Genomic DNA, 12083 nt, shown 5'->3' on the forward strand with positions numbered 1-12083 from the left:
CAGCACTCTCGGATGCAACTCGTCCGGCCCCATGGACTTGTGCACGTCCAGCTTTTCTAAATAGTCCCTAACCACCTCTATCTCCACAGAGGGCTGGCCATCTCTTCCCCATTTTGCGATGCCCAGCGCAGCAGTCTGGGAGCTGACCTTGTTAGTGAAAACAGAGGCAAAAAAAGCATTGAGTACATTAGCTTTTTCCACATCCTCTGTCACTAGGTTGCCTCCCTCATTCAGTAAGGGGCCCACACTTTCCTTGGCTTTCTTCTTGTTGCCAACATACCTGAAGAAACCCTTCTTGTTACTCTTGACATCTCTTGCTAGCTGCAGCTCCACGTGCGATTTGGCCCTCCTGATATCATTCCTACATGCCCGAGCAATATTTTTATACTCTTCCCTGGTCATATGTCCAACCTTCCACTTCTTGTAAGCTTCTTTTTTATGTTTAAGATCCGCTAGGATTTCACCATTAAGCCAAGCTGGTCGCCTGCCATATTTACTATTCTTTCGACTCATCGGGATGGTTTGTCCCTGTAACCTCAACAGGGATTCCTTGAAATACAGCCAGCTCTCCTGGACTCCTTTCCCCTTCAAGTTAGTCCCCCAGGGGATCCTGGCCATCCGTTCCCTGAGGGAGTCGAAGTCTGCTTTCCTGAAGTCCAGGGTTCGTATCCTGCTGCTTACCTTTCTTCCCTGCGTCAGGATCCTGAACTCAACCAACTCATGGTCACTGCCTCCCAGATTCCCATCCACTTTTGCTTCCCCCACTAATTCTACCCGGTTTGTGAGCAGCAGGTCAAGAAAAGCGCCCCCCCTAGTTGGCTCCTCTAGCACTTGCGCCAGGAAATTGTCCCCTACGCTTTCCAAAAACTTCCTGGATTGTCTATGCACCGCTGTATTGCTCTCCCAGCAGATATCAGGAAAATTAAAGTCACCCATGAGAATCAGGGCATGCGATCTAGTAGCTTCCGTGAGCTGCCGGAAGAAAGCCTCATCTACCTCATCCCCCTGGTCCGGTGGTCTATAGCAGACTCCCACCACTACATCACTCTTGTTGCACACACTTCTAAACTTAATCCAGAGACACTCAGGTTTTTCTGCAGTTTCGTACCGGAGCTCTGAGCAGATCAAGGCATGAGGCCTACAAAAAGTACAGAATTTGTAATAAGAAAATAAATATGTATTCGTCCACCCTCCTTGTAGAAACATTTGAATTTAAAAAAGGGTGCACATACAGCAGCCTTAGGACATAGGTGCCCAGAGCTTTAAAACTGTACAGATTCAAGGCACACAACAGAAGCTGGTCAGCAAATTTCCAGTTGAACAGTTTTCCAGCAGAAAATGCTGTTTTGTCAAAAAATTTAAATGTTTTGCAGGAACATGTTGATTTCTATGAAAGCTGCAATGGAAAAAGTGGAGATGGTGATGGAGTTTTCCCTTCTATCAGCCTGGGGGGGGTTCCCTCTCCACCTCAGACTTCCTCCTGTCGCCAGTTTGGGGGTTTCTCCATCCACCTCCCTGCCATCTTAAGTCAGCCGGGAGGAAGAAGCAGTGCAAGGGGACAGGGAGACCTGGGACAGGTGCCAGCAGCATTGATATGTTCCCAAATGGGAATTTTCCCTTTCATGGGAAATTCTGAAGTTCGACGTTTTGATCCAATTTGGAACAAAACAAAATCTTGCACACTTGGAATTTCCTGTGTGACAGAAATCCCATTTGTTGACCAGCTCTAGTATATAAGGCCAAATTTTGGTTTCTTATCTATGAAAGAAAGAGAACAATACTTCAGGCACAACCTGTACTGTCAAACTCAGTTTCTTATCCGCCTCTAGGCCCTGTCTTCACCACAGCCTGCCCCCAGACTGCATTCCCTGCACCAACTCTTCTTTAATACCTTGGAGAGGGTATCCAGCCTGCCTTTCTCTTAAAGAGATAGCACCCTGTCATAGGGTCTGTTTGTTTTACATTCTATGGGACTTTTTAATAAGGGAAGCAAGTAAGCAAATTAGGGGCAAATTCTGATCTCCGACACATACATGCAACTTCCACTGACTTCAGCAGGAATGATGTGTGTACATCTCTGAGGGTAGAATTTGGCTGTCATGTAAAGGAGTCTAGACTGATGTAGCATATCCCGTGACGGAGGTTGAAGAAGGTGTAAGTTATGCTGACCAAGACACCACTTTGGGGCCCCATATCTTCCTGCACATATCTCATTCCAGGAAGCAGATCTCAAGATTAAATATATATGGAAGAATTTTTTTAAATGACTCACAAAATCTGTGACATTTTTGTATAATTGCTTATACTCTGGAGAGTTTTCATGTGCCATGCTGTCGGTATACGGTGTTTTCAGTGTCAACTGTCCAGGGAATACTTTTCCTAAAAATAAAGCAGAGACATTAATTCATTACACTGCATTTGTAATAAACAGGGTTACAATGTTGGGTTATCCATGTTTTAGAGATGAGAAGCAACTCTGCATAAGATCTATATTTGCTAATTTTCTTCTATTGGAGGAGACAGGAAGGGATAAGTATTCACTTAACCAACCCTTATCAAAAAAGGGTTAAACCCTGCTATCAGTGGGCACGGAAGGAAGAGAAACTGACGTGGTTCTTCTACTAAAATAATGTTAAACTATGAGTGTGGCTCAACACAAACAAAAACAGGATATGTCCAAGTATTACCGCATTTAATGGCATAAGCCAAGATTTTCATGAATGGGTGCGCAGATGTCAACATGGGGTCCCCAGGGATCAGTTCTGGGTCTGGTTCTATTCAATATCTTCATCTGGATTTAGATAATGGCACACAGAGTACACTTATAAAGTTTGCAGAGGATACCAAGCTGGGAGGGGTTCAAAGTGCTTTGGAGGATAGGATTAAAATGCAAAATGATCTGGATAGTGGATCAAAAGCTAAATAGGAGTGAACAGTGTGACACTGTTGCCAAAAAAGCAAACATCATTCTGGGATGTATTAGCAGGAGTGTTGTAAGCAAGACATGAGAAGTAATTCTTCTACTCTACTCCGCACTGATTACTTCTCAACTGGAGTATTGTGTCCAGTTCTGGGCACCACATTTCAGGAAAGATGTGGACAAACCGGAGAAAGTCCAGAGAAGAGTAACAAAAATGATTAAAGGTCTAGAAAACATGACCTATGAGGGAAGATTGAAAAAAACTGGGTTTGTTTAATCTGGAGAAGAGAGGATGGAGAGGGAACAGAAGACTCACAGGGGACATTTTTCAAGTACATAAAAAGTTGTTACAAGGAGGAGGAAGAAAAATTAATCTTATCCTCAGCGGATAGGACAAGAAGCAATGGGCTTAATTTGCAGCAGGGGTGGCTTAGTTTGGACATTAGGAAAAACTTTCCAACTGTCAGGGTGGGTAAGCACTGGAATAAATTGCCAGGGGAGGTTGTGGAATCTCCATCATTGGAAATTTTTTAAGAGCAGGTTAGACAAACACCTGTCAGGGACTGTCTAATACTTAGTCCTGCCATGAGTGCAGGGGACTGGATTAGATGACCTCTTGAGGTCCCCTCCAGTCCTATGATTCTATGGCATATGGATTTTGGGGCAGATTTTCAAAGGTCTAGGGGTGCCCAAAGGTGTCTAATGATTGAAATCATGGGTGTTAGGTGCCTAACCTGCTTAGGCACTTCAGAAAATCCAGCTTGGTGCCAATCTGCATCTCTAGGTGCCTAAATAACTTTGAAAAGCTAGCCTTTGGGCACCTAAGTAAGAGGCCTAATTTCCCCAAATGCTGAGCACCCAGCAGCTCCTATGCAGTCCCACTTCAACAGGACTTGGGTGGGTGCTCACCAGTTTGGAAAATAAGGCCATTTTTTTAGAAGCCTATTTTTGGCACCTGCTTTTTTAGTCTTGGCCATAAACATTAGCTTTCGCTTACCCCGGGGTTTCCGTCTGCTTCTCATGCAATTTAATTCACACCCTTAGCCTTGTGGGAGTGCAGTTTTTTCTAGTGGGTTAAATCCTTTTGTTTCAATAATGCTTCAGGAGGTAAAACAGGTCAACCCAATGGGAACTATTTGCAGAGTAAAGTGCTACTCGGTGTGGGTCAGAGTGGAGGAGACTTGCCCAGACCATGTATATGTTCACTGAGAAAATTAGAATGAGTATAGAAAATGCACCATTGTCTGTGTAGTGGATTAAGAAAACAGATCACCAGCACCCAACTCACCTTCCTGACATCTTGATGTGCTATAGTAGTATCCATATGGGCACTGGCACATATAACCTTGATATAGGTTAATGCACTTAGCATTGCCACCACACGGTTTATTTGCACAGCCCAGAGGTGCTTCTAAGAGGAAAGATATTGACACAGCTGAACAATGCACTAGACCAGGAGGATGGAAGCTTTTTCGTTTTCCTCCTGTTAAACTAGTCATGCCTCGAGAAGAGTCACACACTTAAACATGCCTTATGACAGTAGGCCAAATCCTCAGCTGGTATGAGTTGGTGTTACTCCATTGACTTCCATGGAGCTATGCCTGTTTACACCATCTGAGGATCTGGCCCAGTATGCAACAGTAAGGCTGCAGATGAATCATGATATGCAATCAATTCTAAACTGTTAAGTTTCCTCTAAGCAAACAAGGCCAAAAAGGACTCTAAGCAACCTGTCCCAGCTGCTCCTAGGTGGAGGCCTGGCAAGCAGCTCTGCGCACTTCCCCTCTCCCACCCCGAGCACTGGTCCCCAGCTTCCATGAGCCGGGAACTGCAGCCAATGGGAGCTGCAGGTGGAGGCAGTGAGTGTCTCCCGCATCTGGCACCCCGCACCCGCTCCTGTGCCCCAAGCTCCCTCCTCCACCCAAACTCCTCCCACAGCCTGCACACCACACCCCGCTCATGCCCCAAACCCCTGCCAGCCCCGCGCCAACCCGACTATAAACCGGACTTTCAATGAAGATCAGAAATGCCAGTTAATAGAGCTTTCCAGTTGGTGAAGTGCTGGATAAAACAGCTTTTACTCTGTGTGTGTGTGTGTGTGAGTGCACGCGCGCACTGAAAAGATAGGAAATTCCACAATTAAGGTTGCCTGTGCAACCTTAATTTAGCCCCTTAGTGCATATGCATTACAATACAGTTTTTAATTGCATGATCACATACTATTTTTTCCACAAGACCCCTGCCTCACTCAGTGCACAGGATGAATGGTGCTCACTGCACAGATGACTGTTACTATTACTTTTTACACTGAGAGTGTGGCCCAGGTGATATTTCCTGCACAATATTCATTCCCTGCTCTGAATATAGAATTATTAATTTCCTCATGGGCATCTCTATGGCACTCATCACTATTATATCTGAGTGCTTCATAAACTCTAAAGACCTTACCTTCCATCACTCCTGCAGAGTAGGGACGTATTATTATCCCATTTTACCAATGAGGAACTGAGGCACAAGGAGATTAAGGCCAAAAGTGTCCACTAATGTTGAGTGCTCAGCTTCAGACACTAAGGGCCTGATTTTTCATAAGAACATAAGAGCATAAGGACGGCCATACTGGGTCAGACCAAAGGTCCATCTAGCCCAATATCCTGTCTTCCGACAGTGGCCAATGCCATGTGCCCCAAAGGGAATGAACAGAACAGGTAATCACCAAGTGATCCATCCCCCGTTGCTCATTCTCAGCTTCTGGCAAACTGAGGCTAGGGACACTATCCCTGCCCATCTTGGCTAATAGCCATTGATGGACCTCTCCTCCATGAATTCATCGAGTTCTTTTTTTAACCCTGTTACAGTCTTGGCCTTCACAACATCCTCCAACATCATTTCAGAGTGCTTGGCCGTTTTATACCGCTCGATATTCTCAATGCACAGCTCCCATTCACTTCAGTTGCCATTTTATGAGCAGGTGAGTGCATTTCTGCAAATGCGACCTATAAAATACAGCACACACAGTTAGCAGACACCAGTAAAAAAATGTGGTTTAAGGGACTTGACCAGCATCACCCTAGAACTCTGTGGCAGAGGCAGGGATAGAATTCGATTCTCCAGGAGGCTAATTCAACCATTTTAACGACAAGATCATCCTTTCTAATGAGGCCCAAAGAGGCCTGTAAACAAATGTGGGTCCCACAGCCAACAGCCCCATTCACAACACAGTCTTGATACTAAGTGCATGTGATGGACCTGGTCTGGGAATGTGAGGCCAGGGTCTTGTGGAAAAAGTATTAGTGATCATGTAACAAAGACTGTATTGTAATGCATATGCACAAGAGGGCCACATCATAAACTTGTTAGCTGCAGTAGCTACAAGATGGTAATAACTGAGAGAGATTGGAGGAAAAACCTGTTTTTCTTTCTTTAGTCAGTTTGTTTCCTTTTTCATTTGACAACACTTTGTGACTAGTCTGTCAGTGTTTCCCCTGTAGAGCCAGGCAATTCTATGTATGGGTGTCCCATTGCTAGAGGGTGATGGAAAGAGAGGACCTGAAGCTTCTTTTAAACAACTTTTATGAACTGACTGGGAGCTGCCCAAGGTAAGCGCCACCTGGCTGGAGCCTGCCCCAGGTCAGAATGCCCTCCCGCACCCCAAGCCCCTGCCCAAGGTTGGAACCCCCTTCTGCACCCCTCCCTCTCAGAGCCTGTACCCCAGCCCCCTGTCCCAGCCCTGAGCCCCCTCCCGGAGTCTGCACCCCCTCCTGCACCCCAGCCCCCTACCCCAGCCCAATGAAAGTTAGGCAGGGTGGGGGAGAGTGAGCGATGGAGTCAGTGTGGGCGTGGCCTCAGGGAAGCCGGGGGGGGGGGCAGAAGTTTTTGGTTTTGTGCAATTAGAGTGTAGAGTTTTTGTATGTATGATGTCACTTCCATTCCATTCAACCTCTTACCTGGAGAAGATGCAGATTGTGTAGCAGAGGTATCTCCTGTAAAAGAATGAACATCTTACAATGCAAACCTCAGATAATTATTTTTCAACAACCTAGTTTTCTACAACTACCCATCCAAATCAAACTGATTTTTTAAAGGAAATTGTATCTACTTAAAAATCTCTCTTCTATCCGGAAACTTATTCGCTGCTGCATCTGCAAAATGGCAATAACAGAGAGATTGGAGGAAAAAACTGTTTTTCCTCTATTTAATCAGTTTGTTGCCTTTTTCATTTGACAACACCTTGTGATTAGTCTGTGTTGGGGGGGCAGAGATTCTGGGGGGCAGTCAGGAAGGAGGGGGCAGTGGATGGGGTGGTGGGGGGCAGTCAGGGGCAGGGATTCCAGGGGAGGTCGGGGACAGGAAGCGGGGGAAAGGGTCCTGAGTGGGGACGTCAGGGAACAGGGGGGGTTGGATGGGGCAGGAGCCCCGGGGGGGGCGTCAAGGGGCGAGAAGCAAGGGGGAGCAGAGGCACAGCCTGGCACAGCCTCCCCTAACCAGCCCTCCATACCATTTCTGAAACCCGATGTGGCCCTCAGGCCAAAAAGTTTGCCCACCCCTGGATTAGAGGAAAAAGCCCTATTTTTCTCTGTGTAGTCAGTTTCTTTACTTTGGGCAGTTGGTAACACTTTGTGCCTAGCCTGTGGCAATGGTTCCCCTGTAGAGTCAGACAATCAGTTCCACCCCCATTCTTTGTATGGGTGTCCCACTGCTAGACGTGACGAAAATGGAGGACTTGAAAGCTTCCTTTAAACACCCATTAGAAACTGACTAAATTTGAAATTGATGTCAGCTACTCCGTTGAGCTTCACAATTAAATCATCATCTTTATCAGTTATATTTTACAATTCTTTTCTGTAGCAAAATATTTTTGATTATGATTTTAAGATATATACTTATCAATCAGCTCCATTCCTCCCGCTTACCTGTCGTAGTTATGGGTGCCTGGGTAGTGGTACTTTCTGTAAAATAAGAAACAAATCTTTAAATGCAAGCCACACTATGGCATCCTAGTAAATATATATAGATGTTAGACTTGACCTGACTAAATTTGAAATTGACATCAGCTACTCTGTTGGGTCCTCACAATTAAATCATCGTCTTTATCAGTTATATTTTACAATTCTTTTCTGTAGCAAAATATTTTTGATTATGATTTTAAGATTTATACTTATCAAGCAGCTCCATTCTTCCCGCTTACCTGTCGTAGTTATGGGTGACTGGGTAGTGGTGGGTCCCTGGGTAGCGGTACTTTCTGTAAAATAAGAAACAAATCTTTAAATGCAAGCCACACTATGGCATCCTAGTAAATATATATAGATGTTAGACTTGACCTGACTAAATTTGAAATTGACATCAGCTACTCTGTTGGGTCCTCACAATTAAATCATCGTCTTTATCAGTTATATTTTACAATTCTTTTCTGTAGCAAAATATTTTTGATTATGATTTTAAGATTTATACTTATCAAGCAGCTCCATTCTTCCCGCTTACCTGTCGTAGTTATGGGTGACTGGGTAGTGGTGGGTCCCTGGGTAGCGGTACTTTCTGTAAAATAAGAAACAAATCTTTAAATGCAAGCCACACTATGGCATCCTAGTAAATATATATAGATGTTAGACTTGACCTGACTAAATTTGAAATTGACATCAGCTACTCTGTTGGGTCCTCACAATTAAATCATCGTCTTTATCAGTTATATTTTACAATTCTTTTCTGTAGCAAAATATTTTTGATTATGATTTTAAGATTTATACTTATCAAGCAGCTCCATTCTTCCCGCTTACCTGTCGTAGTTATGGGTGACTGGGTAGTGGTGGGTCCCTGGGTAGCGGTACTTTCTGTAAAATAAGAAACAAATCTTTAAATGCAAGCCACACTATGGCATCCTAGTAAATATATATAGATGTTAGACTTGACCTGACTAAATTTGAAATTGACATCAGCTACTCTGTTGGGTCCTCACAATTAAATCATCGTCTTTATCAGTTATATTTTACAATTCTTTTCTGTAGCAAAATATTTTTGATTATGATTTTAAGATTTATACTTATCAATCAGCTCCATTCCTCCCGCTTACCTGTCGGTGCCTGGGTAGCGGCGGGTCCCTGGGTAGTGGTACTTTCTGTAAAATAAGAAACAAATCTTTAAATGCAAGCCACACTATGGCATCCTAGTAAATATAAACAGACATCAGACCTGACCTGACTAAATTTGAAATTGACATCAGCTACTCCGTTGAGTCTTCACAATTAAATCATCATCATTCTCAGTTATATTTTACAATTCTTTTCTGTAGCAAAATATTTTTGATTATGATTTTAAGATATATACTTATCAATCAGCTCCATTCCTCCCGCTTACCTGTCGTAGTTATGGGTGCCTGGGTAGTGGTGGGTCCCTGGGTAGTGGTACTTTCTGTAAAATAAGAAACAAATCTTTAAATGCAAGCCACACTATGGCATCCTAGTAAATATATATAGACATTAGACCTGACGTGACTAAATTTGAAATTGACGTCAGCTACTCCTTTGAGTCTTCACAATTAAATCATCATCATTCTCAGTTATATTTTACAATTCTTTTCTGTAGCAAAATATTTTTGATTGTGATTTTAAGATTCATACTTAACAATCAGTTTGATTCCTCCTGCTTACCTGCCATAATTATGGGTGTCTGCGTAGTGATACTTACTGTAAAATAAGAAACAAACCTTTAAATGCAAACCACACTATGACATCCTGGTAAATATATATAGACATCAGACCTGACCCTAACTCAGAGAACTGACATGAAGGTTTTAACTTCCTTGCAAATGGAAGATGTGCTGTTCTTGACCGTTTGTTATGGTAATGTCCCAAATATTAACATATACATTGAATGTTCTCATATTATACTCCTGGGGGCATTCTGCACTAAAAATCAAAAATTCTGCACCCAAAAATTAAAAATTCTGTGCACAATATTAAAAATTCTGCAAGTTTTGTTTGTCAACATAATGCTACACAATCACACCAGTTTCAATTATTTTGGTAATTAATTTCAAAATACCTGCCAGCAAGTATGTCTGTAACAATACAGACACACACATTAATTCCCCCAGGAGCAGAGAGTTAAAGAAACCATCTGACAACCCAGTTTCTGTTTCTCCGCTCCCTTCACTACCACTCCCGAGCCCAGCCATGACCACCCCTCACCCACCCCAGACATCTGCACCTTTCCTCCCCCAGAGCCCAGGGATCCAGAGGGAGAAACAGCCTGATGCTTGGTCCCAGGTTTGGACTGATTTTTTTGTGCACTGCCCTCTCCTTCCCTCAGGGCATGCTCAGAACTGCAGCTGCCAGGAACTCTCTAGTTCCCTTCCCCTCACCTCAGCATAGTCTTCTATGTGCGAGCTGGGCTCTGCCAGGTTCGGTAGCCCCTAGTGGCAGCTAGTAGCATTGAAGTCCATTTCTGTAGGGGAAAGGAAATTCTGTGCGCACGTTAATTTCTGCAAAATTCTGCATTGCGCAGTGGCACAGAATTCCCCCAGGAGTAACGTTAGGATAAGATATATTCATTGAAAGCACTAAGGGGCATCAGAGGAAACAAACCCTAGGATTGTCAGTGCCATGTGTTCAGCAGCAGCTGCAGCAGGTTGGCAGACCCCAAAGGGCCGTAGCCTCCTTGCAGATCATGCTAGTGCCCCACGATGAGTTGCTCAGTAATAATGATTTTTCTTCAGCGTCATAGCTGTGCCTGATGCTTTGAAACATCTGGTGTACTCATCCCCACTCCACTCCTATTCCTTCTGCTTACCTGACATGGCTGTGAAAGCTGCAGCAGAACCTCCTACCAAAGAGCTAACTACATGACATCTCTGGAGATCAGCTCTGATTTTTACATACGTAATATTCCAGGTGAGTAGCCCATGGGAGTTAGAACTCCCTACAAAGTGAGAGATGGGATGTTCTTGTCTATTTGTTATGCTTATGTTTCAAGTGTAAACATTTAAAGTACCCGTGACCAGGTTTGTGGACAGCTTGTTTATCAAAACCACAAGGGAGATTCAGCCGGAACAAAGTCCTGCTCCTATAGCACCAAAGACGAAATTCACCAGGTACTGTGTTGACTTACCACAGTGATATTATCACTATTATTTAGACTAATAATTCTTTTCCACAGAACTATATTTGTGCCTGGTGTTTTTATGCCTTTGACATTTTTATTCCTTCTGCTTAGCTCTTGCAACTGCAGAAGGTGTGGGGGAGATACCTCCTATATATGATTTCTGTTACCTTTTAACAGAAACCTCACAACCGCAGTCCAGTAAACATATACTGACCCAGGAACCCTACCAACAGACACATATGGAAATACATATCAGTACTTTTAAAGGAACCTCCACCAGCCTAAAAATCTTGCTCATGGCTGACATACATGTTACCTGCTATCGTTACAAAATGGCTACAACTGAAAGACTAGTGCAGGGAAAATGTTTTCTCTGTTTAGTTTATTTACTCCATATATTTGACAGCACCATGTGTATAGTCAGTTTCACTATTTCCCCTGCATAATCGGTTTCTTCTTTTGTTTATATGGGTCACACACTACTACAGAGTGAGGAAAACACAGGAAACAATTTTAACTCCACAGAATTTGGCCAGGTGGCACAGGGACTTATATAGGTTCTGAAATTACTGTAAAGTCATGTTTTTAATTGACTGGATTTCAAGTGAGTAATGTGCTCTTTGATATCACCAGCAAATGTCCTGGCTATTCACCATTATATCATCAGTAGTTGCACGTGTTATTTACAATTATTTTTCAACACCCAAGTTTTCTAGCGCCACATGTTTAAATAAAACTCTGGATTTTTAAAAAGAACTTCCATCTACTTAAAACCTGCTTCTATCCAAAAAAACTTGTTACATGCTTTATTTGCAAAATGGCTTTGACAGAGAGATTTGAGGGGAAAAAACTATTTTTCTCTATGTAGTCAGTTTCTTTACTTTGGGCAGTTGATAACACTTTGTGCCGAGCCTGTGGCAATGGTTCCCCTGTAGAGTCAGACAATCAGTTCCACCCCCATTCTTTGTATGGGTCTCCCACTCCCTAGGCGGTGACGAAAACGGAGGACCTGAAAGCTTCCTTTAAACACCTTTTATAAACTGACTAAATTTGAAATTGACGTCAGCTA

The 12083-nt window shown here is 43.4% G+C and overlaps 1 protein-coding gene across 5 annotated transcripts in view; it reads right to left on the bottom strand.

Moving 5' to 3' along the window:
* The window catches only part of MUC13 (mucin 13, cell surface associated), a 35438-nt gene that overhangs the window by 17194 nt on the left and 6161 nt on the right, over nt 1-12083 (bottom strand). Inside the window, exons 2-11 of one of the 5 annotated variants that reach the window (XM_048870202.2) lie at nt 9562-9597; nt 9269-9322; nt 8985-9029; nt 8692-8745; nt 8399-8452; nt 8106-8159; nt 7831-7866; nt 6865-6900; nt 4209-4331; nt 2273-2379 (exon numbers count right to left, since the gene is read on the bottom strand). In XM_048870202.2, coding sequence (XP_048726159.2) covers nt 2273-2379; nt 4209-4331; nt 6865-6900; nt 7831-7866; nt 8106-8159; nt 8399-8452; nt 8692-8745; nt 8985-9029; nt 9269-9322; nt 9562-9597 — 599 coding nt within the window. The remainder of the gene's footprint in view (nt 1-2272; nt 2380-4208; nt 4332-6864; nt 6901-7830; nt 7867-8105; nt 8160-8398; nt 8453-8691; nt 8746-8984; nt 9030-9268; nt 9323-9561; nt 9598-12083) is intronic. The other 4 variants (XM_048870206.2, XM_075117746.1, XM_048870226.2 and 1 more) reach the window with 4 other exon arrangements.

Source organism: Caretta caretta, chromosome 11, assembly GCF_965140235.1.
Source record: "Caretta caretta isolate rCarCar2 chromosome 11, rCarCar1.hap1, whole genome shotgun sequence".
In the NCBI taxonomy this organism is placed as follows: Eukaryota; Metazoa; Chordata; order Testudines; family Cheloniidae; genus Caretta; species Caretta caretta.